We start from the raw sequence: 27,820 nt of genomic DNA on the forward strand, positions 1-27,820 counted from the left end.
CTATCACTACATTCCCCATGATGCTCCGCGTCACACGCTGTGCCTGCTACGTAGCCCTGGCTTGTTTTGGCCGTTTTGTTTCGATATCCGGCTCCCAAAGCTTGTCGATGTGCAGGACGTTTTAACGGAGAGGTGGGTGATTTTTTTAAACAATCTCCTCATAACGGAATCTGCTTGTTAGACTTTCTTTCGGCAGCGAAGTAGTGATGGGATGTTAACTGGACTGGCTGAATTAGACCTTCCTGTAAATCTTTCTCTAAGCTGGACTAGTGACGGTAGGCTAACGAGTTAGCAGCCGGACCACTCTTGGTCAGCTTGTCTCTGTTGTTGCGATTTTATCTGCTGCCTGTGGAGCTACGGTACTCTCAAACGTAGCAGCTCATGCTGTTTATATCTAAAGTATGAAAGTAACATTCACAGCTTAAAAGTACCACCGTCGTTGCTTCACACTGATTTATGAACTCCTCAGTCTCTCGTTGTTTACACTGTTTTTTTCTCCTTCATCTGGCGTTATGTGGCAGTTTGACGACGACTGTGTCCAGAATGAAAGTCACTGAAGACATTAGAAGTGGCTTATCTCATACCTAGACCTCTAGGCAAACTGGTTATTTTATGACTATAAAGTTATCAGCAGCTATTTCAGGAAATGTATTGGATGTTCAGTTAGCTTTTAATCATGTGAACATCAGAGCTACACTTTGCTGGTGAAGGCTAGAGGTTATCTACACTCAAGTGTGGTAAACAGATTTATGAATATCTGTTAATGCCCTTTGTTGTTGAACAGTAGGGGAAAGTTTTTCGTTAAATAATGTGAAAAATATAACCGGGGGTTGGTTGTACACGTCTCAGACACGAGGTTGTAATGTCACACGCTTTATTTTAAGAACTGCCACAAAAACGTGAGCATAGCGACTGTCACCCCGGACTCAAGTAAAATCTGCCATGTAAAAAAATTTGAAAAGTTGACGGGAATGGAAAAAGAAGCGGGAACACGAAAATTGTATTTCGATAGAGTCAATTCAAGAGACCTATTCCAGGCACTTAAAAAAACGTATCGTGGTTTCCCCATGGTTGTCTAATAGTATTACCATGGTGCTCAACAATACCACACAAAAATACCTTGCAGTTTTACGTATTTTCTACACATGTCATGGTTCTCTTGTGAAAATTAAAGGGCTTCTTTAGTTCCATTTTACATGGTTACTTCTTTATTAATTCCAAGGTCAAAAAAATTGTCAAATAATATACAAAGGTATTGGGAAGTGTGGTGTGTTACTGATTTACCGATACAGATGCACTGACCTTGAACACAGATGCCTCTCTTTAAATAGATTACCCTGATTACACAAAATATATTGTAAATTCTACATTGGTTTAACTACATTAATAAGCCTAAAAGCTCCAATCCAATCACAGACAAAATTGTTGTGTCAACTATGATATTTTTCAACTTATTTTTCAAACATATTTCAGATACTGTACTCTCAGAAAACTATTGTGGTGCCATCAAGGTATATATACACTACCTTTAGTTAGGGACCATATTTGTAACATGGTCTATATTAAATGGGCAATATGTAATATATTTTCTGTACTAAATCATAAAATGTGTCAACAGAAATTGGCCTTCTGTTAAGTTAAAGCATTCACATCTTTGACAGTGTGATCCCACCCAGTCCCAGTACTATTTCCACAGCCAGATATGAAACACTTGTGAACCTACTTTTGAACTGTTCTATGCATTTTTGCCAACAAAGTAGGTTCCAGAACCCGAAAAGTGCATTTACAGCGGGACTAAAGATTAGTAGGTTTTTCAGCACAAACCATGACGACAGTTGTGGTTGTGTTAAGTTTTACAGGAGCAAGGAGCAATAGCGACTCCCACGAAGAGTGTTCAGTGTAGTCTTCTACGTCTTCTTATTGCCAAAATTCCATCCATGTTCGCTTTTGGAGAAAAGCAAAAGTCTGCCACTGTGCAAACTCCCTCTGCTGATGACATATTCTGTGGCGTATGCGGTATAAAACTGGTGTAAATACAGGCTGGTGCACTGAAAAGCACCAAGGTTATTATAAACCTGAAAGGAACTAGTTCAAGAACCAGAGTTCTTTGATGGAAAAGGGTTGCTGCAGCAATGGAAGTTCCAAGGTAACAGTGATATTTCTATTAGACCTAAACCCTCTCTGCATCCTTCTAAAAATCTCCATGACCAGCGACAGATATTGATGATGTATTTGAAAGTTGGAGGTGGCTTAGAGCCTAGCAGGACTATAAGATAATGTTGAATTTGCTATATTCTCCTGAACAAGTGAGCAAGTAAATTTGATTTTAAGGTGTATGGAAAGCTTGTTTCAGAAGCTTCAGTCTCATGTAGTCATTTACTTAAGTTGGAACAGAATATTCATATAAGAAGCTTATGAATAACTGCAATATTATCTTTGTCAACTGACCCATTTAACGTGGAATTAAATGTTTGAATACAAATTTTGAGTAAGAAGTAAATGTCTGCCTCCTAAAATGACATTTAATGTAGAAGAAGAAGAAGAAGAAGAAGAAGAAGAAGAAACCCCTTAGGAAAATTGCTTCTCTGTGGTAGTGAACATGCAAACACAAACTAGTGACCTTTTAGCCTCAAGCTCGCTTCTCTAACCTCAAAGCCAAGGCTGCCCCATAAAGTAGGGATGGTTCCCTACTATTAGGGAACACAACTGGACTTTAAAACCACTGATGTACTTTTACATTTTTACGCAATGTAGCATACATGTACAGTAACTTTTTTCCTTAATACTTCAAAACCATTTGAGATACTGACTAATATTTTGCAACAAGTTAAACAGGTTAACTGTAATGAAACATGCAGTTGGATCATCATAGCAAGCAAGTGATTCTTGGACGGGTGCAGCCATGCTTTGAGAAGTAGGCTTGGGACAGAAAGAAAAGCTCTATATTTCATTGAAGTTCACTGTCAGCATATTTCTCATGATGGGTTTGGATGCTGCAACATAGTTGAGCAAATATACACATGAAACAAATATACCCTATTCCAATCAGGAGAGAGCAGACTGGAGATCGTCACACAAAATTGCAAATATAACATATTTGGAAAGGAATTTGCTGTCTCTTTTGTTACTTTAAATCTATGACACATTTAATATTGACAGTGCCTTTTTATTTACAGAACAGCTAAATGTGAACATTTGGATGGGATACATTTGTTAGGAAGTCCCTAACATGCTTCGAGTGGGAAGGCATATTATTGCTTAAAAAAGCTCATATATGACACTGAACAAGTTAACATTCCAGCTTGTGAGCACAGTTGCATCCTAAAAATATTAAAAGCCTATTTTCTAGTGTCACATTTTGTCTCTGTGGCACAGCAAAGGGTGTATAATTTTTTTTTTTTTTACTTCATTTCAGTAATAAAACTAATTTATAAAGTATGACAAATACCACAAAGTCCTAGACCCCCAACATTACATTAGCTTACAATAGTAACATGAAAAAAAATTTGTTATGGAACAAAGCATCTGCCAAATTCTAAAAATGACAGCGTTTTCTTAAACTCAGAAAAAATGTATTGTTAATATAATATAACAAAATGTATTTATATTACATACAATTTATTATATTTAAATTATGTGGTTAAGGCTGTCTTATCTTCAGTGTCTTATAGTCGTGTGTGTGTGTGTGTGTGTGTGTGTGTGTCCGCCCTCAGGGAATGTCCCTCTGATATCAGGGCCCTGTGTGTGTATGAGTGTTTGTGTGCAGTTGTGAGAGTGAGGGCAGAAGACCCAGGGAGTCTGGCTGCTTGGCTGTCTTACCATGGCTGATGGAACCAGTGATGAAGATGTCATTCATCTGGCCAGCTTCAACACGCACCGCAGCCAAGGTTGGTTTACAACTTCAGAAACCATTTAAAAGGAAATGAAAATCATAACAAAATATACAACATTAAATATAAGAAAAGACCTTTTAAATTTATTTATTTATTTATAGACCTGGGCCTTATCTACATGTACAGAGGCATTTTTAAATGTAGATTTTTTTTCTGTGCATTTTGGCTGTTCGGCCACATGGCCACATTTTTGAAAACTCAGAAGCTCTGTTTTCAGTGTTGTGTAGATGGACAAAAAAATTATTTTTGACTTGTTATGTTTATTCTCTATAGGAAACAGATCAACAGGGAGGACCTACATAACCATATCAGATGATTCTGATGATGAGCCAGTGACATTTGTACCAAATGAATCTGTTGTGGTGAAAGATCATGAAGACGAGGACGAAGTTAGCATTTTGGAGGTAAATGAAATTTGTCGTGTTTAACTAAAACACTTAACTCATTGTTATTACATTATTGTATACCACTTTTCAAAATCTTGGCAGCATAGTACGCTGACAGAAAATTTGTCACTCTGGTGGTACCCTCAAGGGCACATATTTGTAATATACCCCCATTTCATCTCCATTTCATCATATGCCTCATTTAATCTCCAGAACTTGTTTTTTTATATGACACAGTTCTATAATGAAAGATTACAGATATCCCAATGTCCTTCTGGAGAAAAGAATGTAATGTACCTTTTAAGGAACAAAACTGAACTTTTAAACACTATTGTACCATATATATATAGTGTGTTTCTTCAAACTTCAACCATCTAGTCCACCAAATGAGTCAATGAGGATTTGGCAAAATTTTCATGGGCGCAACCCACATACTCGGCTCACCCCACAGATGCATGTTCTTTACAAATGTGGCACCATTTAAGAGGGAAATAAAAGGCATTCCAACGGTATAAGATTTATTTCCAAGAAGCATTGTTACAACAAAGAAATAATCTACCAAACACAAATGTCCTTACTTTTTGTGGTATGTTTATATATGATATAAAATATACAGGATTATTTATGTGGAAACTGTTTTTTTAGCCCCAGGTATCATCTCAGCGCAGCCTGATTCGGCCTGCTGCACAGTGGGGAAGCAGCACGTCCCAGCGCCGGGCTTCTGTACCGGATCCAAACCTGGTGGGCTCTCACCAACCCCACACTTCTGTAGCATCTGCACAGCCCACATCAGGAAATCAAGCCATAGGTGTCTTTACTACGGACCAGAATGCTGTACCTTCCACATCAAGAGACAATGGTGTGCTCGGACCTCATTTTCCTGCTGGGGGCTCACTGCCCCAAACTAAAGACCCTTTGCCCAATGCTCACCCAGCGAATTGGAGCACATCACTTTTTACTCCAGCTGTGGCCAAGTTACCAGCTCAGCCAAGCACAGGTAGCCAGTTAGCAGTAGGCAGTATTCTTAGAACTGAAATTTATTCTGGGGCTGTAGCCCTAGTGCCCCCTCAGGAACGGGCCATAGTCAGGCCTCAGCCCTTACACACAGGACTGGAGCCTGAGGTGGCAATACTCCAGGCAGAAGAACAGCAGCAGCAGCAACGGCATAAGCCTCCTCTCTCCCCAGCAACCCTTTTGGCACTGGAGCATATGGAGCAGCCTGGTCCCTCCACAGCCAGCCTGCCCCCAGCAGTTGAGCACCATACACTTGAGATGGTTGTGAAGAGAGTGGTGAGTCTTCCAGTAACATCTAATTTTCACAGGTCCACGTGTAGTCGGATTGATTTAATGTGCAAGATCTAATGTCTGGTATCAGAACTGATGAGATTTCTGGTACTGTATGCCATTAGCTGAAGGGTAGTATGCCTGTAGCCTGAGAGTCTGTGTTTTTGCCAGGTAACATGTCTAAAAACAACCTATGTCACAAGAAAGTGCAATAGAGTATAATAGATTTATAAATCTAGTACATTTTAATATATATATATATATATATATATATATAAATATAGTAGATTTTGTCAGATATCATCAGTTATATCTGTTTCAAATATGTTCTACAGATGGATCTTTTTCCAGATGTGCAGGAGACGTATGTAGCTGAATTAATTGAAGCAAATGACCTGAGAGATTTGAATGTGTAAGAATTACATGTACTTTCTCCGTAGTGTTTCTTAATTATTCTACTTCAGACTAGTTATAAAATGAATACTCGATTTCCCACCCCCCAGAATATGCAATATGCTGTTGGAGAATCCAGATTATCCAAGAAAAGCCAACTCTAGTTTAACTCAGAGAAGTGTGCTCCTTGAGACGAACGACACTGAAACGCAGGTTTGTATTTTGCTTTGTGTTCAGCATGCTTCAGCCAATACACAGTGGGATTTTTTTTCAGCTTGCAGAATGGTTCATGTGATGTTGGGATGAAATATTAATACCATTGAATATCTGTTCCTCTAGAGAGATTAAATGCAAGATAGGCTTTTCTGGATATTGCAGAGTTGGTATACCTGTTTCCTGAGAGTCTCCTTTTCTTGTCCAGGAAAATGAGAACTTTTTTGATTACTCCAAGTTAACAAGTGTTGGCCCAGAGGTAGTAGTGCAAGCAGCAGACTTGCTGATGGGTGACTTCAGAATGCTGAGCTGCCAGGACATCAAATGGGCTCTGAACTCCCTCAAAGGACACTATGCAATCACCCGCAAGGTACCGCTCCCAACCATCAGTGGTTTCTCTCAGCTCTATCTCAGCTACATTCTAGAGAAGTGATTTTCCACTGTAAGTGACTTGTTGTTGTTGTTGTTGTTTTGTTAAAGGCCTTATTTGAAGCCCTAAAGAAGTGGCAAGAGCTCTCCAATGATCCCTCAGGGAAGAGGAAGAAGAGAAAAGAGCCATATGAGCGCGCCTTTATCGAATTCAAGTTTGAGAATGGTGACCACACACTTTCATTTTGCTACAACATTAATATTTAATATTCCGATACACGCATTCATAATGCAAATGAGAAAATCATTTAGAATTGACTGCATAAACGTATAAATGGCTTTTCAGGTTCTTTTAAACTGGAAAGGAAAATGTACTTTCTGGAGAAAAACCGAAGATGGTGTAGGAGCTCAGACACAGCACTGGAACCGTCTTTAATGAAAGAGCTTCAGTTCTATGAACAGAAAGCAAAAGAAATGGCTGAGGTACTTTTTTTCGAGAAACCCACTTCTTCAGCATACTTTTGATTCCTCTTTCCTTGCTTTTCTACTGAAATTATTTATTCATGATTTGTACGGTGGGCTTTACTTTCAGCATGAAGATTTTCTTCTGGCTTTGCAAGTGAATGAGGAACAGTATCAGAAGGTGGGAATAAGGACTTGTTTTTTTTAAATTGACAGTTAATTCTCCAGATGCATAAAATCAATAATAATTGCAGAAAATAACCAGGCCTTGATGATTTTTTTTTACTAATAAAAACAATCCATATAAAATGTACTCTGAAAATATAAACAAAAATATTACTAAATTGCTAAAATTTAATATATCTAAATAAAGCAAATAAATAAAGTTAAATATTGTATGCTAAAATACAATACAGTAAGTTTGTCTGTTGACCCCAGGTAGATTTGTCTTTGCATACTATCAACATAGGTTTTGATGACGTGTTCACTTAAGTGTTCCTTTTGTCCACGGCACTTCTCAGGATGGACAGTTGATAGAGTGTGGCTGCTGCTGTGGGGAGTTTGCCTTTGAGGAGATGACTCAGTGCAGTGATGGCCATCTCTTCTGTAAGGAGTGCCTGGTGAAATATGCCCAGGAGGCAGTGTTTGGCTCAGGACGGGTAAGCTGTTACAATGATTGGGTTTTGACCTGAGCACTGTCAGCATGGTGCTTATCATTGCTAATGTTTCCTCAAATCTGATCTTGCATAGTAGTTTTACAGCTCACTGTCCATGCATTTGTGTTTGAGCTTTGAGACCGGCTTTTTGAAAGATCTTTACTGAGGACATTGAAATTGAAATAGATCAGAACTGAAAATTATAAATCATTAAGTGTCACTGTGTGAAGTTTACAAATTACTCATGTGCCTTTTTTTCTTGTAATGAATCTGCTTTCCACAAAATCTTTGCTTTCAGACTTGCTTTACAGTCAAATTGGAACACGTGCTCAGAGAAAGATCCACATAATGTGTTTTAAAGCTGTGGTGCTTAACTCTTAGCTAGTGCAAATTTGTCAGTATGGTACATGATACACAATAATGTATTATTTTTCTCCCTGTGGCGCATTTATGAAGCTTGTGTAGTTTTATATAGCAAAAACTTGTGGTCAGTTTTACATTTCTTATATTTTCAAACTTTTCTTTACTCTTTCGAATGAAGTAGCTAGGTTACTGTTTTTCTTTTTAAGACATTTAATAAAAGGAAAAGCTCTGGTGAATGTTTGTTTTCTATTATCATCACAATGCAGTCTGGGCTAAAGCTCTAATTTTAACTTGAGTATGAATGTGCAAATTATTCTTCTCTAAACTTAATATTAAGGATATTTGGAAAAGTTGTTTCTAGTGAGTCATTAAACTCAAAATACTGTGATTTTATAACATGAACTGGAGAGTAAACGGTTCATTGTAATTGGCACAGCAGCATTTAAAATATACATTGTATATTTTTCTTTTTCATGAATAGAAGGAAATTGCCATTTTTATAGCATGCGCCATTTTTAAAGGCCCTTTGAAGCAGTTTACCACCACTTTATCTATAATTAATTTGCTAAGATTGGCATTGTCTTGCAGTCAGAGCTGAGCTGTATGGATGGGAACTGTACCTGCTCCTTCCCCACAAGTGAACTGGAGAAAGTATTACCAGAGAACATTCTGTTTAAATATTATGAGCGTCAGGCTGAAGAGGCTGTAGCTGCTACCTGCGCTGATGAGCTGGTCAGGTATATCGTAATGCCAGTCTTCTGATAGCACAAATTAACATATGGCTTTTTGAAATGATTTTGAGTGTTATACATTTATGGAGCATGGAGTACTACAATTTTATTTTCTCTTTCAAGGTGTCCATTCTGTAACTTCCCTGCCCTTTTGGACAAAGAGATTTCTCTGTTCAGTTGTCCCAATCCTCGCTGCAGAAAGGTTAGTGTGTTTGTCTTGTAATTTACATTCATTTTTTTGTTGAGCTTATTTTCTGGGCATGGATTAAGCTTGTGTCTTCCTTCCAGTTTTGAATCACCTACTGTCTAGATTTGTCCTGGTTTAATTCCTCTGCATAGTTTTCACTGAAGTTCTGAAATAAAACTAAGGAAGCTCACTGTGGGAGGGAGGGAGGGAGACCTATGAAAAAATATCAGTTCAAACCCATCTGAGCATTCTTTGTATTTAGTTTTGTATTGAATAATGAATGGATGATTAGGAAACACAAATATTGGATGGTTGTTGATATACCCGGGAGCACTGCCTAGACTATTTCTGGAAAATCTGGAAAAACAGAACATATAAGTGCAGGGAGGATATTTTTTTTCTCTGTGGTTCTTTGTGGTCACTAGGTGGTGCTATGAACTTGTAGAATTGGTCATGCTGGGGCCAACTGCTAATGCGCCTCAGGCTTGTACCCACATGATGAATAGTGCAGGTGAACACCAGACTAATGGGGTTTGTGCACTGGCAGGGCGTCCTCTGCTCGAATGACCTGGGTCAGGCCAGAAACAAAGACACAGGCATTCATTATATGTGCCATAAACTTGTGGCACTCAAAGCTTTAAAGGCAGCTCAGCCATGGTCAAATAGTTCTGCAGAATCAAATAGATTATTAATTAATTCATTAATTAATTAATGTGTTCATTTGTTCATCAATAAATTCCATATCATAACCTGTAAAAAGAAAGAAAGATGAAACCAAAAGCAACAGCTTGGCTTGCCTGTAGGTTTAAAATAGGAATAAGGACCAATTGTTTAAGCTTTCCAGTATTGCTTGTGTTGTGCAATCTCTTAAGAGCTGACAGCACTTGATGAATAGTGAGGGGATGGTTTCATCATGCTGTGTGTGTAAGCTGTAGGCGTTTGGTCTGTTATGTGTGAGGGGGTGTTCTCAGGAATGTGCCTGGCAGTGCCTGTAGAAAGGGATCCGTCTCTGTGTTTGTATTGCCAGACAGATTGTGTCAAGGACGCTGCGTTAACAGCCACTTTCTCAACCTAGCAGAAAAGAGGAATGCTTGGGGGTGGGTAGATTGTCTCTCTACCCGTTTCTTTCTTTTTTTTCCTCTCTCTTTCTTTTCTTTTTTTTTTCTTATCCCACCCTTGCACTTACTTTCTTTGTCCTGTCTTTGGAACAGAGCCAAACCATCAGTTGATTTCACACTGAAATGTAATTTTCAGACTGGCAAGCTGTGTTAATTAGCATAAAGGTTTATCAGCATTGTTTTCTTTACATGATCATGAAATTCTGGAAGAACCTGTAATTGAACAAAATACCCATGTGCTGTGTACATAACAAAACAACCACAAACATTACCTTTGGCAAGAACCTTAAACTATAGAAAATAAGCATAGTTTAAATTTCAGCCACAATATCAGTCAGAAAAACTGCCATTAGATATTGTTGAAATAATTCAGCTCTACATTCAAATCCTCACCGTCAATTATGACACATTTGAAGAGAAGTATTTAGCATTATAGTAGCAGGAGTGAAATCCCCCAAGTACAATAAAAACAAGGTTAGTGATAACCTGGAGCAGTTTGACTCATTGAGAGTCATTTACTCTAAAAAGGGTATTTTGTTTTTACTTTCTCTGTGCAATGTCACAGCTGCTCAAGGTGTGTGTCCCTTAAGGAGTGGTTGGTCGTATATTATATTAAATATTCATCTGGTGACTGCAAGACACACTGTGGCCGTCTCTTGTGTCACACTGGTGCAGAAGTGGATGAAAAAAAACTCTGTTTAGGGGAATTTCATTGTGGTGTTATTGAGTCATAGAGACATCCTAGAAACTCACTCAAGGACACTTTCCATAGAGCCCTTCCCTGTGCTGAATAATATCAAAGAAAAATGTCAAAGGGTGTGGTAGAAAGCCAAAAATGACCACTCCACTGGCAAGAAAAACTCAAGAAGAGTACAAGTATCACCACCAATGCTATCCTGATGAATCTGAGCAGTTCTAGTACTAAAATCTTAATGCAGACACTCCAGTGGATGCTGTAAAAGGCTAGTCTCTATGGGCCTTGACCAACGAGGCACCTTTATCTACTAGATGGGCACTTGTTTGGGCACAGGGATGACTTTTGTCTGGCAGTAGGGGAAGCATGCAACCTCAAGAACACCATCTCCATGGTCAAGCATGTTGGTGGGAATGAAATGCTGTGGAAGTGTTTTTCAGCCTATGGGCCAGGACAGCCTTGTCAATGTAAATAGTATTGTGAGAAATGAGGATTATGTTAAGAGTCTGGAGGAAAACATCATGCAGTCTGCAGAAAAACTTAGTCTTGGGCAGCTTTGGAGCATCCAGCAAATCAGAAACCTATTGTACAAAAAAAACAAACAAAAAAACATCACTATAAATCCAAATTTGTCATGGGTATGAATCATTTTGGGCTGATTCTGAGCTCTGCCTCTGGAATAAGGAATATCTTTTTGACCTAAAGTGGCAGCAAAAGGACAATGTCTGACTCCACCCACACTGTCCAGACTCTAATCAGATCTGTGAGCTCAGGGGTGCTAAAGGTCCTCTATAATTGAATAAATGAGGCACAGACAGCGCTTTGTGTGTAGGAATGATGTTATCCTGGGACTGTCTGGTCAGTCAGGTCTGGTCAGGGAGAAGGCAAATAATTCACATGACAGGGAAATCTAATGACAAAACATGTATGTGTGATGCAATATTTTGCAAACACAAACTCTCTTTGAAGCTTTCAAAGTGCATATTAAAGTAGCAGTTCCTTGGGAATTGTCTCAAGAACACATTTTCTCTCACAGCTGTCTTCTGCTTAATGTTTCCCTATCCTATCATACCTAACTTGATGAGTTATTTTATGGTTATTATGGTAATTAAGCTATGCCTTTTATCAGGTGTTATGTCAGCAAAAAATCTAAGCAGGGAATGTGCCATTATTGTGAATGGTTATGATTAAATACACGAGTAGCAGACAGCTGTCTAAGATGGAAATGTGTGCTCAAGCATAGAGTATTCTCTTTATAGTCTACTAATAGACCTCTGAGATGCTGCCAATCATTAGCATCTGCACAAGTTGGTTTACTGCACATGAAACTGTTTTTGCCTTAGGGGAAAAATAAATAGAAATGGACCCCATTTAATAAAATCCTGGTGGGTATCTGACAAGTTCCTAAGCTTATTGGCCAGAATTTCACTGTGCCTGTTGAACTGACTAGGTAATTAAGCAATCAAAATAGAAATATTTGTACATATATGTTACATATAAGCTAACACTTCCTGCAAATATAATTTTCATCACAACCCTGGCAATCACGCGAAATGAAACCACACGAAAGATGATGGGGTACATCTGCAATTCATATAAGTGCTGTTATAGTATTCAAAAAGCCTTAGCTGAACTTAAAAACACAGAGTTAGTATAGTTCTAGAACAATTGTAGCTGATCAGCTAGGAAATGTTTAGTGTTCAGCTTTATCTTTTTTGAACTGAGGTTGCAGTCAAGAGAATACTAGTGATCTTTTCACTAAATTACTAGTCACTAAAATGTCCATGAAAATAAATATAAAGGTTTATTTTAATATTAAATACATTTAAAAACTATATTTGTATTTAAAAGTGTAAAAAAAACATTTTAAGCATACGTAGCACAGTCTTTTTATAAAGTGATGCATTTTAAGAGTGTTTAATTTTTTAAACTTCACAGCTGCTGCCCACTCAGAATTTCAAAGGCATGGCAGATTGCAGATTGCACCATGGCAACACAAACACCCAGGCTTATAATCAACAGTAACAGGGTTCAGAGAAACCACCATCAAGCTAGTTAAAGTTCACATTCCTGCCATGGGCTCTGTGATTGACTTGAAAGTGGTGATGGCTTTGCAGTTGTTACATCTGTTCTTGTTTCGGTTGAAAAACCAATTAGGATGCAACTGATAAATGATCAGTAGAAAAAGCTAACTATACTATATACAAACTATTTTCCTTACTCTGACTAGTTCTTTGGCAGAACTGATGTATGCCACATTTAGTCTTGCCCAGCTGCAATCAAAGATAAAATCATAAAAAAACAAAATTTACATCTGTCTTGTGGTTCCTCATAAAACATGTATGCATGTTAAAATATTCCTATGATTTTGAGGGGACAGGGGCTTTAGCAAAACATAACCATGTAGTTTAATGCAGTAGGCAGCAGATTTATAAGGACACTCAACAAGAAAATAGGAAAATAAGACTTCATACATTGCTCTGTTTAGATAAAAACCTGGAATTCAAATCTTAATTTTTTTCTGATCATACACTAAAAATGATTGTTATAGTTTTAGAAATAGGGCTGAATGTACAATCATTGCTTGGAATTGTGTCAAGATTTCAAGGCTCAATTTTGGTAAATGTATTCTTTTTTTGCAGTACAATCCTTTCTCCACTGGGCGTCAGTATTGACCTTTAGTGGACATGCATGTGCCTCGCCCAGCTCCTCCAGGGCTACAGTTGATTACATGCCACCTCTTCCTCAACTATCCACCCACTTCTCCTGCAGGACATCACATCATAGCAGAGATAGATGGGTAGATAGGCAGATGGATGGATGAGGAAAAAAAATTATCCTAATTTCACCCTCCAAAGCATGTTTCTCTGGCTGCCCCCTCAGTGCTTTTAGTAGATTTAGGGTTGTCAGTCCATCTGACTCCTCTGGTCTCTTCTTTCACTGCATGTCAGAAGGCTGGGTGAGAGGAAATGAAGGGCAGCATGGTGGTGTGAGTTTTCATTACATGACTTGACTTTCTCTTCCTTCTTTATGGCCTTTTTGGTGCTACTCTGTAGTGCTGCATTCAGCGTTGCACATACAATTCAGCAAAAATCAAATTTGCACTAGTTTTCCTTAACCCAAATAGTCAGAACAAGTATGTGTGAAGGGTATTAATGGAGGTAAATTTAGTGAGTAACAGAAACACATAGCTTCAAAGTATTATTGGACACATTTCATGTCTGTATTATTTCTCATAACCTAAAATCTCAAGCCGTATTCAGGCAGGATTAGACTTTCCTGTGAATATGGGGTTAAAGTAAAATATGTGAGCCTTTTACCTTCTGTAATACGAGCAGTAAGTATATTAACCCCATCAGAATTGACATGGGGGAATATTCCATCATGTCCTGTGCTAAAGAGGTGTTTTTGTGCCTTTTCTCAAGAATGGAGGAGCTTAAGGAGGTGTTTAGTGAAGGAATATAACGTTCAAAAACAAGGCTAAACGTCGCACCATGCTCAAATCCACAAAATGATCTAAAGGATCACTCTGTGGAGAGATAGCTGTATATAAGTTTTATGCACAATAGCAGCTTACTTACATAATATGAATGTGTGTCCTACTCTTTAAGTTAACAATAATGATTTATAATATCAGCCTGTGTAAAGGATTAGCTAAGTGTTGAGGGACTAGAAGAGCAGAATGTTGAGGGTTGGATATTTTTGGTGGGAGAGCTGTTCTCAGAATAGTAGTGACAGTCTAAAATCTCCAGCATCACTGTTATTTTCACAAAGAATTCTTATCCAGTGGAAATCCACCATAAACATTTCTGATATCCTGTAGTAAAATCACATTTGCGCCCCTCCCCAAACCACCACCACCATGTAAAACTAATCCCAGTCAGAATAGGGCTTTAGGCAGTTTTTCTGAAAACTGAAAATATATTTGTTTCTATTATTGGTTGGTAAGATTAGACTTGAAGCTGCAGCACCGCATTAAGGAGGCAAACATACACCAAGCATACAAACCTTTATGCAAACAAAATAAATTTGCTGACTGTAATTTCACAGAACAGTAATTATGGTTTAAATACACAGTGTTGCATGTTGCAACCTAACAAACATGAATGTACTTAACAAGAACAAGAATTCCTTGATTCTGAAATTTTGAGTAAAGTTTAAAAGTCTAAGGTTTACTTCCTAATTAGCCGAACCAGAAAAAGGATGATAACTGTAAGCAAAAGTGGGTTTCGGTTCTGTCACTCTGTAGTGTTACCTGCCAATGTTCTTTGCACAGTACTCTATTTTGGCTGAAGAACTGTTTAAAGCAAATTGGTGGTCTTGTTTATTTTTTTTAATAAACTGACATTCACTCTAAAACATCTAGGCAACAGCCACGATCCTTCAGGATTTTCTTGTCAGTATCTTATTTAAAGGGCACATTTTATACCTCTTTGAATGGGGCTATAGGCTAAGCAAAACATGTTCTTGAAGTTCTTTGCACAAAATCACTGTCACATAAAAATATCTCACCAGTTCTATTCTTGCCAGTTTCGGTCCCTTTCAGAATGAGACGTTTAAGGGCTCTGTCACTTTTATGCAAATAAACTGTTGCTGGTCACGCCCCCCGCCATCCCATGTTTACTCAGGTGAGGAGTGATGCAACGGTGGTTGTATGCAAATTTCCTTATCGTGACATCAAAATAAGTCACATTTGGCGTGTTTATAGGAGGAGTAGAGACCCTAGTGGAAATACAAAAGCATGCAAAAAGTGAGTTTTGAGTAATATGTCCACTTTAAATCAAATATGATAATGTTTGGTATGTGTTGAAGCATTTGGCTTATATATTCGATTAACAAACTCAGTCTGCATCTGAATATTTTTTATTTTTTTGGGTTTTGCCTGTACACATGGTTGCATTCTTTGCTTATCTGAACCTCACAAGCTTGATTTATTAGGACTGTGTTTGCAAGCTGCAACATATATTGAGCCAGTGAGCCGCAAGCTATTTAAAAAGCTTATGAGGATGTGTTGAGAGACGTTTGTGGCTGCCCTGCGCACTCATGTTGAAGAACATTCCAGAGCTTAAACCTCTGGAATCCCGATACCCCTAGCAGTGAGTGCCCTGCATCAGTCATCTTCAGAAGCCTTTCCCCTCCTCCTCCCAGATGGCTTGTTTATCTGTGGGGAACCATACCCCCAAGCTTGCTTCTGCCTCTTTACTCAAACACACAAGGCGTTGTTTTAGTAGTGAACTGGAGCCCTGCCCTCTTCAACTCCCACACCCAACCCCACCATGGCCTTCCCACTGCTGCAGGCAGACGAAAGAGTTATATAACTGACACACTTTCTACGCCTCATCACCTCCAAGACTCCTCCCCAATCAGCTGCTCCAAGCCCCTGATTGGCCAGAACCAGATTCTTCAGATTTGAAATGTAGCACAGTTCATGTTTGACCCAGATTTTTTTACTCTTTCTTTCCCCTTCTGAAGGATACACATTTCAAAGAATGCATTTTTTCTGTATTAATTGAGTGTAAGTGTGTGGCTTTTCTTTAGGTCTTGTCATAAAACTTACTTGATACATTCTTTAAGCTGTTTCCTTTAAGTTTTTAATTTTGATGGCTTGTATGATTGTTAGAGACCTTGTGCACTGTTAATAGTACAGTACTTTTATATTCTTTGTGTTCTGTACTTTTTATATTCTTTGTATTATGTACATCCTTGCTTACACTTATTCGTCAATATGAGCGGCAGCAGCTCCTTTTATGGAAACAATACAGAGCTGTGAACTATGGTGGCTTGATCTAGTTAAAACATGTTTACTAACCTACAGGGAGTTGTATGCCAAGTGCCTTGGAGCACTTAGCCTTAGCCATTCATGAACAACATATAAGCCCTTCAACACACTTCAGTTTCACAAGGAAAAATGTTTTCTGATTGGACCTCTGAAATCTGTGCCTTTGGCAGCTGTGTGTGTGTGTATGTGTGTACGTCCTGTCTCCCCCAGGCTTATACAGGCTAGGACTCCTCTAGAAAGAGGAGCTCACTGCGGAGGCAGCAGCCCCCCAATCAGACACGCTGTTAAAGTGTTCTTCTGCCTTATAAGGTCTGCTGCTGCTTTTGCCTTCTGTGCACTGGCTGAGGGGAAATGATACAGAAGAAAAGAGCAGAGAGCAGCAGCACTATATGAAACGCTTTCTAGAATAGCCTTCGTATATTTAAGAAACAGGATGCTGTATGTAGAAAACCTGCTATAGGCTTAACCATACTTCACAGATGACTCTAGTTGAGGTTTCTATGGCCTGCTGTTTTGCATTAAGGCCCCAATGCAGTGGATGAAGGCGTGGTCAGAGGGGTAACTGCTGGGGACTCTTGATTCCTTCTCAGTCCAAAAGAGCAGCTTGAACCATGACCACCATGAGTAGTGCTTTTTCTTTTCTCCTCCTATAAACAGCAGCTGCCTGGACACACTCATGTTTGCTCAGGAAACCAAGGAACTCTGGGCTAGAGGATTGATCTTTACTTACAGGAACATGTAACTGAAGCGGTTGCATGAGTGTGTGTGATTTGAGATAAAGGCTTTGCCGTTAACTCTTTTTCCGTCTGCCCTTCAAGGCTGTTTTTCTGGTTTGCCTCTATGCTGGCTATAATAGGCCAGGCGGCAGATTCCGCTTCTCTATTTTGAAAAGTTGAACCAACACACACACACGCACACATCCTGTGCGGTCAAGCTGGTTCCTGTCACTTTGGTGTGCTAGGAGTGCTTGTTCTATGGTACATGTGTCTTAAGTTAAATTTTTCACACTGGCGCTGGTGAAGGATTTTTCTCTGTCTGTTTAGGCGGCTTTCAGCATGATTCATTGTGTAAAAACCAGCCTGTGGTATCCTTCAACAAGCTTCTGGAAACTTTTGGCTTAGTAGTTTTCCACTTTCCTTAGTCAGACATCTGAGGAGTACGCTTGGTAAACGAGAAGTTTAGAAAATGCCAAACACATGGCTAAAGCTAATGGGGTTTATGGGCCTCTGTAAATTGGGAAAATCGGAGACAGAACTTAAATCACCAGTGAGTCTTCAGAAAGAGGAGGAGCTTTGCCAACCAGGAAGGCCTGAAGAAGTAGAGGATTTGAGCAGGGTTATAGGCTGGTTCCTCCCTTTTCACTCTGCACATGCCTAGCAGTCCAGGAAGTGTTCATTCAACATGGAGGTGTGCTCCTTTCACAGGGTGATGTCAGAGTGATGTCACAGCTGTATTTTTAGTGACACTATATAAGTGAAGATGCAAGAATTCTCACAACTCTTGGCCTGATAGTCAGCTGGGCTTGGTGTGGCAATAATTTCTAAACTGCACTGATTGGAACTCAGCAGTAAAAAAAAACAAAAAAACAAACAAAAAAAAAACATACATTAACTGTATGGTTGTTTAAAAACAGAACAAAAGCAGTCAAATAATTGCTTCACTCTTTTCTTTTTATTACAACCTCCTTTTTTATTTATTTTATTATTATTATTATTTTTTTAAGAAACTTGTTTTTAATTTTCACATTTATTGTTTTTTTTCTGCTTCCCACTCAATCACAAAGCATGATCATAAACATAGGGTAGTGTAGAGGTTCTGAATTTTTTAAATAACTCCTGTAATTGAATTATTTGTAATCATTTTGATAGAATCATGTGGCAGTATTCACCAAGCTCCTCAGTCTAGGTCTGCTGATCTAGAATCAGATTCATTTCTTATTTATGATGACTTTACCGAAGAGAAAAGATCCTAGCACTATTCTAAGAAGTGTCATGATTACAAGTGCAACTCACAGTTTTAAGTGCTGTTGTTTATCAGCACTGTATATTCTGAATGCAATATTTGATCAAGTTCAGTAGGGAACAGGCTGAATGTTAAGAAACCTTTTTTAGAAACCATTGTGGGATAAATGCTGTTTTATTGATAGAAGCCTAGATGTCTGAACCTATTACATTTGAATGGAAAGTTTTTCTGAGTAGTGCCACGTGAGTTAAGGGGAAATGACTCGGGGCAGAACAGTATCATTGTTTGCTGCATGAACAGCACAGCAAAATGATTAAACAGCAAAGGGAATGGAGTTCAAATCCAAATATTGCAGTACAGGTCCTTTTTTCTTTTCTCCCCTTCTTCTTTCCCCCCACTTTAAAGTTATAACCCATATCTGATTGAGTGAAACTCCCTTTAAATCAGGAGTTCTAGGGTACCCCAACTTCATTTACAAATGGGGTTATAGGTGGAAATTTATTCTACTTTTGTTTTTCACTAGACAACTACTTTCTCTACAATTATTTAGTAACTGATTATATATATTTAATCGCTGTCCAATTAAAAACATGTATCTCAGAAAATAGTAACTTTACTGAAGTTAACTTTCAATGGATGTCAATGTAAAAACAATTTATTCCAAGTAATTTTGGAGCATTTCTGTTTGTTCATTCATCATGACATTTTCACATTTTATTAATGTCAGCTGCTGTGTTCAAATGATGTAGTAAACTAAAAATCGACAAAAATGGAAATACATGTTTTTAATTGAACAGCGGCAAAATATATATAATCAGTTACTAGACTAAATAATTGTAGAGAAAGTAGTTGTCTAGTGAAAAATATGTTTTAAATTACAGTTTTCTAAAGGGCATTGTTTCTGTTTATTTACCTATTTTAAGATACTGATTTACAACTAAAAATAGAAAATGTGCCTTGATGTCATTAAAATATTTGAGTTGTAAATCTGTGGGGAAATGTATAAATATCGGGGTAACGTTCAGCTCGTGGGTTTATGTTCATTTGCCACAAATCCCTGTTTAAATTTTTTTTTTTCTGCCACATGCTCTGTCCCTCCCTTGTAGTTCTATTTAACTCCACTAGGGGGTGATACTTCATCATCCGTCAGCTCAAATTGAACCCGCCCCTCCCGCGTCTCCTCCATCCTTCAGCTGAGTTTTTTGTAAAGTTTGGTGATTCAAATTGTGCACATTTTTTTTTAGAATAAAAGACTATAGTTTGTTGCATTAATGAACGATGTCCTTTATGATTCTTATTGTATAAAGCACTTTAGCATGAAGTTAAAAGCAATGTCTATTATTGTGGGGAAAATTCTGTTCTCTCGTCTGTTTATATTCACAATCTGTCTTTTAAGGTGGAACAGTGTGTTTGAGGGAAAAAAAACCAACTGTTTGCATGTGGCTGATGTTTAACTTGTCTTAACTCGATGTGCTTAGCTCTGTAGCACTTTCTGTGTTTACTATAATGCAGTTAGCTATCTCCTGAAAGTCGGCTCCTTCTACAGGAAAAATAAATACATTTTACCCACCTATGGAGCAGGAATAGAGGTTCATGCTTTTCAACATTTGGAGGTCAATTTGTTGTCTAAAATCCTATCTTTTCTATCAGAGAGGGAAAGGATAACATACCAGACAGAGACCCTTTGTGGGTTTAATATATTTATTTACATTTTTTAAAACCCCATTTACAGACACAGAATATCACCTTTAAGAAACTGTTGATTTGTAATCCTGCTTTATGATATTATAGGTCAGTTTCCTCTGTAGATGTTCTCAGAAAACCCTTCATATTTGTGTTGAGACTTCCTGACAGCATATCACAACTCCAAGGTGTCCTATGTCATGTGCCACCAGCTTTAAAATTAACTGATGTCATCAAATATTTATGTTAACTGCATTTAGTCATCAGGTCTGTTACCAGGCAACCCTTAACAGAGGGATGGAACGGTCATCTGTGGGCAGCAGCCACATGTGCTGGGGGAGCATGTTTATGTCTCACAGTGGACTCCAGAGGGGAGGGGGCTGCGTAGAGTGTAACATGGTAGCTGCTCTCGCACAATACGTGCTCTTTATCTCTGAGCTCAGCGCAAAGCTAACTTCTAATGCTCTGTTGGAACATAGGAAGGTGGCACAATTAATAGCTATAACACTTTGTAAACCGCACGGTGTGGGACTGTTGCCCAGTGCCACTTGCTTCAACACTTCACAGTATGGAAACTAGAAATGCATAGATTGTGGCCTAAGTGGCTGCTTGTCTCACATGGGATATATTATTGTGGGTTTTTTCCTCCCACTTATCAGCCACCAGACTTCTGAAAACGTTCACAAATGCATGTGTCCACATGTTCTTGCACAGTTTGCATAATCTCTTTTGAAAAGCGTGAAATGAAATAAGACATAATAGAGCAGACGTTAACTAATTACTGTATATCAGATTTTGTTGGAATTAGCTAACTCTGATGTTAAGATTTTAATGAGGATGAGACGTAACATAATGGCAACATAATATAATGTGGTTTTGCTGCCAGTATCTTTGCAGATGGTTCAGAACTTAAATGAAGAAAGAATTGATGTAGTTGAAGTACAGTTTAGATAAGGATATATTTTATCAAGCATGCCACCTTGTAACATCACACATTCACATTAAGAAAACAATATCCATAAGCATGGCTATGGCTGTTCACACAAATACTACGATTGTAAGAAACACATTAAAATGGTGGCAGAGTTTATATACTAAAGCCTGATGAAGTTGAATAGAGGTCAGTAAGATCAAATTCATAAACACAACAGGGGTTTGGAAAATGTACAGCAAGCAACACCTGATATGCATTTTGAAGAACCCTAGGTAAAGTAAAAAAAAATTATATATATATATGCGCTCTTCCTAAATCTGTTGAACTTAGCCTGTGATGTCTTATAACAGTTGAAGTAAGCAATGATTATGATCATGAAAGGCAACTGGGTACAGCTTCACGCCTTCAGAGCAAGGGGCTTTTTGGAGTGTCACGGACAGATGTCCTTTGCAGTCAGCTGAAAGGCAAAGCATTGTGGGCAAGCATGACTAAAATGGAGCAGATGAAAATGCTGTTTCTAGGCAACCAGACAGATGATGCATGCTGCCTGAAGGAGGAGCACAGCCGTAAAGTTGCTTCTTTCTGCCGCAGAAGCGCGTGTTCCTGCGTTCCCTAGCTATCGACAGGTCTCTAGCTTTTGTTCCTTTTTTCTCAGAATGACCAGTTAATGTTGTTCTCTGTCATTAATGATTCTGTTTGTAAGAGCATTAGGCTAGCAGAGGTGCACTGAATGACAAATTGTGTTTGCTCTGCTGTGTGCATAAGGCAGCAGTGTTCTTTTATGTTGTGGTGAGCAGAAAGTGTAGTCTAATGGCCTTCCCTTTAATCCCAGAGGAGTCATAGTACCAGCAGTACCGGTCTGGCTGAGCACATCTCAGGCACAATATAGGGAACTGAGCCCACTTCCTTATGTACAAACATGTTTCAGAAGAATGATTCACAACACAGCTGCTTAATTTTCCACTATATATATTTTTGGGGGTGTAGCAATGCATTGTGAATGGTGACATTGTGATGAAAAATGGTGGCAATGCAAATGAAAACTTGTTACTTCATTATTTGAAAATCAAAGTCATTCAAACATATTCCAGCATGTTTATGATCTTATATTTTACACCTGATTTCTCATGCTCTCCTTCAGTCAGCTCATTAGTAATGAAAATTATAGAATCAAAAGTACATTGAAAAATGAATTGATGTTGCCGGGTCTCTCTTGCAAACAGCATCTCCACAAAAAAAAAGAGAGAGAGAGACGTGCACAGACAATGAGTAGTATTTTCCTGATCCTTTTAAGCAGCCTTCATACTGACATGAACAATATAAAATGGATAAAGAACTACTAAGAAAAGTTTCATTTTCTCATAAATAGACAGGAAACCGAATAAAGAAGTTTCACACTTTTGCTTTTGTTTTCCCAGTATTTATTTCAAAATGAAAAGGTTTGAACAGGCCTTGGATCATTCTCAATTGCCCGAACGATCTGGCCATTCAGACAGTCGCATTGCCATGGATCGGATTTCAGTACCACATACGAAAGTGTCAGATAAAATAGTCAGATTCAATGCGATATTTGCTGTTCACACAGCAACACAAACATCCACACATCTGTGTCACATATGAAGAAACAGATTGGATTTGGTCCACTTTTAGTTGTAGCCGAATGCACTGCACTAACACACTGCAAAATTCTGTTTAATAAATTTCAAAACTTTGGTTATTTCATATTTTCCTGTCATTATAATTTTAACACTAATATTTTGATCAGTAGGAGCAGTGCGCTCACACCTCTTCCTATGAGAACAGCTATTGGCTCCTTAGACTTAATGTAAATTATATGTAAATATGGTCCTGTTTGGCTGGTGCTTATTGTGCCACACAAAAGCTGAACGTTTTGTGAAAAACTTGAACTGCCTGTTTATCAGTCAGCATGTTTAAACCTGTACCTGTTTTTATGTTGCTTCGATGATTGTTACAGGTTTAGTTACTGTAAACAGATTTTAATCCACGTCATTTTGGATACTTTCTTAAGATTCATATACAGATTCCTTTGGATAGAGATAATGTTACTTAAAATATTGTGGGAGTATCCCATTTTCAACAAAGCACTGAGAATAAAATCAAATTGAGAGCCGAGTGCATTGTTACACCCACACTGTATTTAAATGGTGATGTTAATGTGTTGTGTTCCCTGTCTCAGGAGAGTTGCCGGAAGTGTCATGTGGTGTGGAAGGAGCATGCAGGAAAGACCTGTGAGCAGGTGCTGGAGAGGGACGAGATCCGGCTGCGGGTGGCTTTGTAAGTGCTTGTGTGAAAAACGTCTCTGAATTATTCAGCAAGTAGCTGCACAAGGGTCTCGCTGACATCATGCACTATTGGGGGTGATCTTTAACATCTTCATTGCTGAGTCGACCTTTTTTTCTTAGGCGCTTCTCATACTTCCACAGGGAGGTGAGGCCTCCTCTTAGCTGGGCTCAGTATCACTCCCATATACTGAAAGTAGTGCATTCATGGTGTGTCAGTCACTTTTTTAATTCTTGTAATGTTACACTTCCAGTATAGTTCGTTATCAAACATAAAAAACGAACAAACAATGTACATGACCATACTGTGTGTATTATGCAATGTGAAACACACACACAAATTAAGCTGATAGAAGATGGTACAAGACATCAATTTTATGTGTGAACTGACAGTGCTTACGTTTTTAAAAAATAAAATTCATTCTCCTAAAGAGCTTAACATAGGCCTTTTACATTTAAGAGGAAGCTGTTTATTCTCCTACACCAGGAGATTCCTGAATGACTTCTGAATGGTAGACAAGATATATACAAGAACGTGATTAGCAGTATGCCTTTGTTTATTAATGTGTGTTTGTTATAACCTTAGCTGGCTGCTAGTGAGAACTGCATTTTATATATATATATACTGTGATCCTACCTTAATGTGGCTACGTTTTAATGATTTCTTCTCAGCTTGGTGTATGAAACCCTTAATCTCAGCTTGTATTTTCCAAACGTGTCCAAAATAATAAAACAGATCCTGTGCATGTCATATTTTAGAACTGTTAATGGAACAGAGATGTATTACAAACATATGTGGTACTTTTTTATGGAGAAGTGAATGTTCTCAAAAAATGTCCTGTTTTCATGTTATATTTTGCTGTTTTATAAAATCACAGTTCAGCCAGTTTACATTTTCATCACCACTTCAAAATGAGTCAGTGCTCCATTTTGATAAAGAACATTACAGGCCTGAATAAATATGTTAAGTGGAAAAGTGTGCTATCATGGTCAGTCACTTCCTAGTCTGGCCAGGATGTGTAACAGTGTGGCTTCCTTCCTGCCTTTGGTTGGAGGAAGCAGCAGGTCCAAAGACAGCATATCCTGTTTACCCTGAGTTCTTAACACCTTCTGCTTTTCCTCCCACAGGAAATGGGTCAAAAAAAGGGTTATATTAAACATACTGTTGCATTATTTTTTTTACCACCTGTTTTTTGTTTTCTTACTCAGATATATCCAGTGCTTCATATCTCAGAGGCATGTAAAACCTTATCTTTTTGTGCCACAGTGAGGAGCGGATGACAGCTGCCCGTGTCAGAAAGTGCCATAAATGTTCCACAGGCCTGGTCAAATCGGAGGGCTGCAACAGAATGTCCTGCCGCTGTGGTGCCTTCATGTGCTACCTCTGCCGAGAGCCCATCAATGGCTACAATCACTTCTGTCAGCATGCCCGCTCTCCCGGTGCCCCCTGCCGCCACTGCAAGAAGTGTTCATTGTGGACGGACCCCACGGTAAACCTTGTCTTCAAACATCTATTGTCTATACATAAATGTCCCTTTTAAATCAATAGCTGGTATAAAAATATCATTTACTCTGTTTCTCCCATTCTCCAGATGTAGTCCATGGGCCAAAATAATCCGTAGTACTCGGTTCATGTGTGAAAGAGGCATTAGTAACAATTGTGTGCCTAAATCATCAGACATTTTTATTGCAAACTGTATACAAAACATGAACTATACAAAATGTAAGGGGAAAGCTTTAATGATAATTTGGCTATACTGTTGCTTATATGTTTGCTTTCACATTAGTTTAATCCTGATGTGCATATCATCACTGTCTAAAAAAGAAAGCATATCTGTTGGTCCATTTGTCACAAAGTTTTCACACAATGTGAAAGACAGCTGAGGTTCAAACGATACAGTGAACTGAAAATTTCTTTTCTTCGGACAGTGACAATATACAAAGTATTTCCTATAAATAGGTGTTTAAAAACTTTAAAATCTTTCAGTGTAAACTGGGTGGACCTAATTTTGGGAAATGCGTACATTTACCCTCAACGATCAGGGGAAATAAAAGGCTGATTTCGCCTAGTTCCACCATGCACAAAACTTTAATAAAATGACACTGTCAGCAGCCACTTCAGAAGTCCTGCATAAAGCAGAGAATCTACTCAGCTGATTTATCTCTTAGAGCTGCTCTTGAGTTACAGGGCTCCTGTTCTAAGCACCATTCAGTCTCTCTGTTTAGTGTTCAGCGAGTCTCTGCTATCAGGTAAATACTCCTTGGGCCTGTAATTTCTTCCATGAGGCCCATTGCATAAGTGCTGTAACACGATACACATAGCGCTTCTCCCATTGTGCCAAGTTGTTGAGCTTCAAAATAAACACATCTGGATTTGATCAGAGCTTGTTCTAGTGTTATGGTGGCAGTTTATATACACCAGGACCCATTTAGACTTGAGTTATGACTCTTCCACACAGAGAGTAAGCTCATTACTAACATAACTTGTGGTAATGTCCACTGCTGGCTGCTGAGAAACCAGAAGTCTGTCACATGAATCCTGCAGCTACTTGGCCAAATCCTCGTGTGCTAGCCTCGGGCTATGTAATGGATAAGCCTAGTGCCTGCTGGAGCTCCATTTGCAAATCAGAGCTGACTAATGACTGAGTACAAATTACAGATCTCCTCATGTTTTATTCACACATGAGCATCCTTACTCTGAAGGTTTTAGCAAGCTACTGCATTAAAAATAGATTAAATATGACTTGGGACCAAACTATTTTCAGCACTATAGTGGACATATATATGAGGGATAGATATAATTAATGTGATTAGGTGAAGTTTGGTCCTGCACCAATTATCTTATATTTGCACTAGAATTCTCTCTGATTTTGGCCATGGGCTTGTCCCTTTGGCTGCCTGGGGCTGCAATTACACATAAGTGTGGCTTAATCACCTGGAAGCCCACAGAGGCTTTGCTATTAACTAAGTGGCAAACTGTAGGGTTTTTTTTTTTTCTTCTTCTTCTTTTTTGTGCATTTGACCAGTGAAATAGGGTCTTTAAGTTCATCAGCTGTCCCTGTTTGGCATTTGTTTCAGCCTGACTTGCAAGTTAGCAGGTGATGGCATGGTTCTGGCTTGTAGTCGTGAATGTGCAGCAATCATCTCTGTCTCGCTCTCTCTCCTTCGCTCTCTCTCCCACTCCTTCACCCTCTGTACCTCTCTGTCTCTCTTTAGCAAGACGATGAGCGAATTATTCAGGAGATCCAAAAGGAGGGTGAAGCCGAACTGAACAAAAAGAGCAGTCAGACAGGTGAGAGACATTTCATATACATATTCCTGACGCAATGAAATTCAGTTCATTTGTACAATAGTGAATTTTCCCTTAAACCCTTATGCTGTAAGTTTAGTCTCAAATGATTGCTTCTTTAATTTTGAAGCACAGGTTTGGTATAAATAAGAATGAGTAGAAGCTTATATTTCACTATTATATAGGTTGCAAACTGCACATTTGCTTTTAGTTGTCATTTCAGGTGGTTAGGAATCTCAGATAAGCTTGTTTATGTATTTTTTTAGATATGTAGGCAGGAATTAAGTCTACATCTGGACTGCCCAGGGTTTAGAATGGAGATTTTTCCATTGAAAGAAAAATAAAGTATATGACTAGGCTTAAACCTTGTCCAGGAAACCGATCCTGAATGTCACAATGTAGATAAGTTGCAGTGTGTACTGGAGCTTGAATAGTTATTCACTCTGCAATTTCCTCTTTCTCAGATGCCAATGGGAAGAGAGTGGGTCCTCCACTTGAGCCCACCACTGTTAAGAGGCCGCGGATGGCACAGGTTCCAGCCAATAACGCTGCTCCACAGGCTGCTCGGCCCCCTCTCCTCATCCCTCAGGTGATGCTGCCTGGCCCCCAGCGCCTCCTACTGCAGCCTCTTGCAGCACCTTATGTACCACCTCTCCCCAACCTGCCCCCAATAAATTACAATGTCCCCAACATCAACTTTGACTTCAATATGCCTATGCACTACGGCCCACCACACCGTTTTTTTAGACCTCTCTGAAGAGATTAGAGCCACAGTTGGACTAAAAGATATAAAGGCTCCCAGACTCTTAATATCTTATATTATCAGCCCCTTACTCCTTACATTTTTCTACCACATTGGAGTCCTTTTCTTAAGAGAGTAAAACTGCAGAGTGCCTATTCGGCTTGATTTATCCCATTTGTTTCATGTTTTCTTTTTTTTTTTATATATATATATATATATATATATATATATGAAGCACAGAATGTTGCGTAAAGAAATTTCTCCAGCGGTTTTCAGTTGAATAAAACAAAACTGTGTGAATTTATTGTTTATAGAACCATTTGTAAAACTTTCCTGGGTACAGTCTGTAAATCTACAGGAATCCTGACCTGCAAGGTTTTGT

At 38.6% G+C, this 27,820-nt stretch overlaps 1 protein-coding gene across 1 annotated transcript; it reads left to right on the forward strand.

Annotated features, from left to right (window-relative positions):
- rnf216 (ring finger protein 216) lies at window positions 1-27,727 on the forward strand. Its single transcript, XM_066675730.1, has 17 exons — window positions 1-132; window positions 3,714-3,887; window positions 4,167-4,297; window positions 4,925-5,569; window positions 5,899-5,975; window positions 6,067-6,169; window positions 6,378-6,539; window positions 6,650-6,764; window positions 6,885-7,021; window positions 7,131-7,181; window positions 7,522-7,659; window positions 8,608-8,756; window positions 8,874-8,952; window positions 23,305-23,402; window positions 24,675-24,897; window positions 26,624-26,699; window positions 27,161-27,727. Exons 2-17 carry the CDS (start codon window positions 3,821-3,823, stop codon window positions 27,451-27,453), a joined length of 2,544 nt encoding a protein of 847 aa, XP_066531827.1. The 5' UTR covers window positions 1-132; window positions 3,714-3,820; the 3' UTR covers window positions 27,454-27,727.
- Window positions 27,728-27,820: the final 93 nt, after the last annotated feature.

This window comes from Hoplias malabaricus, chromosome 6 (genome assembly GCF_029633855.1).
Source record: "Hoplias malabaricus isolate fHopMal1 chromosome 6, fHopMal1.hap1, whole genome shotgun sequence".
In the NCBI taxonomy this organism is placed as follows: Eukaryota; Metazoa; Chordata; class Actinopteri; order Characiformes; family Erythrinidae; genus Hoplias; species Hoplias malabaricus.

Coding starts and splice junctions, on each gene's coding strand:
- rnf216 (XM_066675730.1), top strand. CDS start 3,821: ATGGCTGATGGAACCAGTGATGAAGATGTCATTCATCTGGCCAGCTTC. Junction 6,170..6,377: donor CGAACGACACTGAAACGCAG/GTTTGTATTTTG, acceptor TTTCTTGTCCAG/GAAAATGAGAACTTTTTTGA. Junction 7,182..7,521: donor ATGAGGAACAGTATCAGAAG/GTGGGAATAAGG, acceptor GGCACTTCTCAG/GATGGACAGTTGATAGAGTG.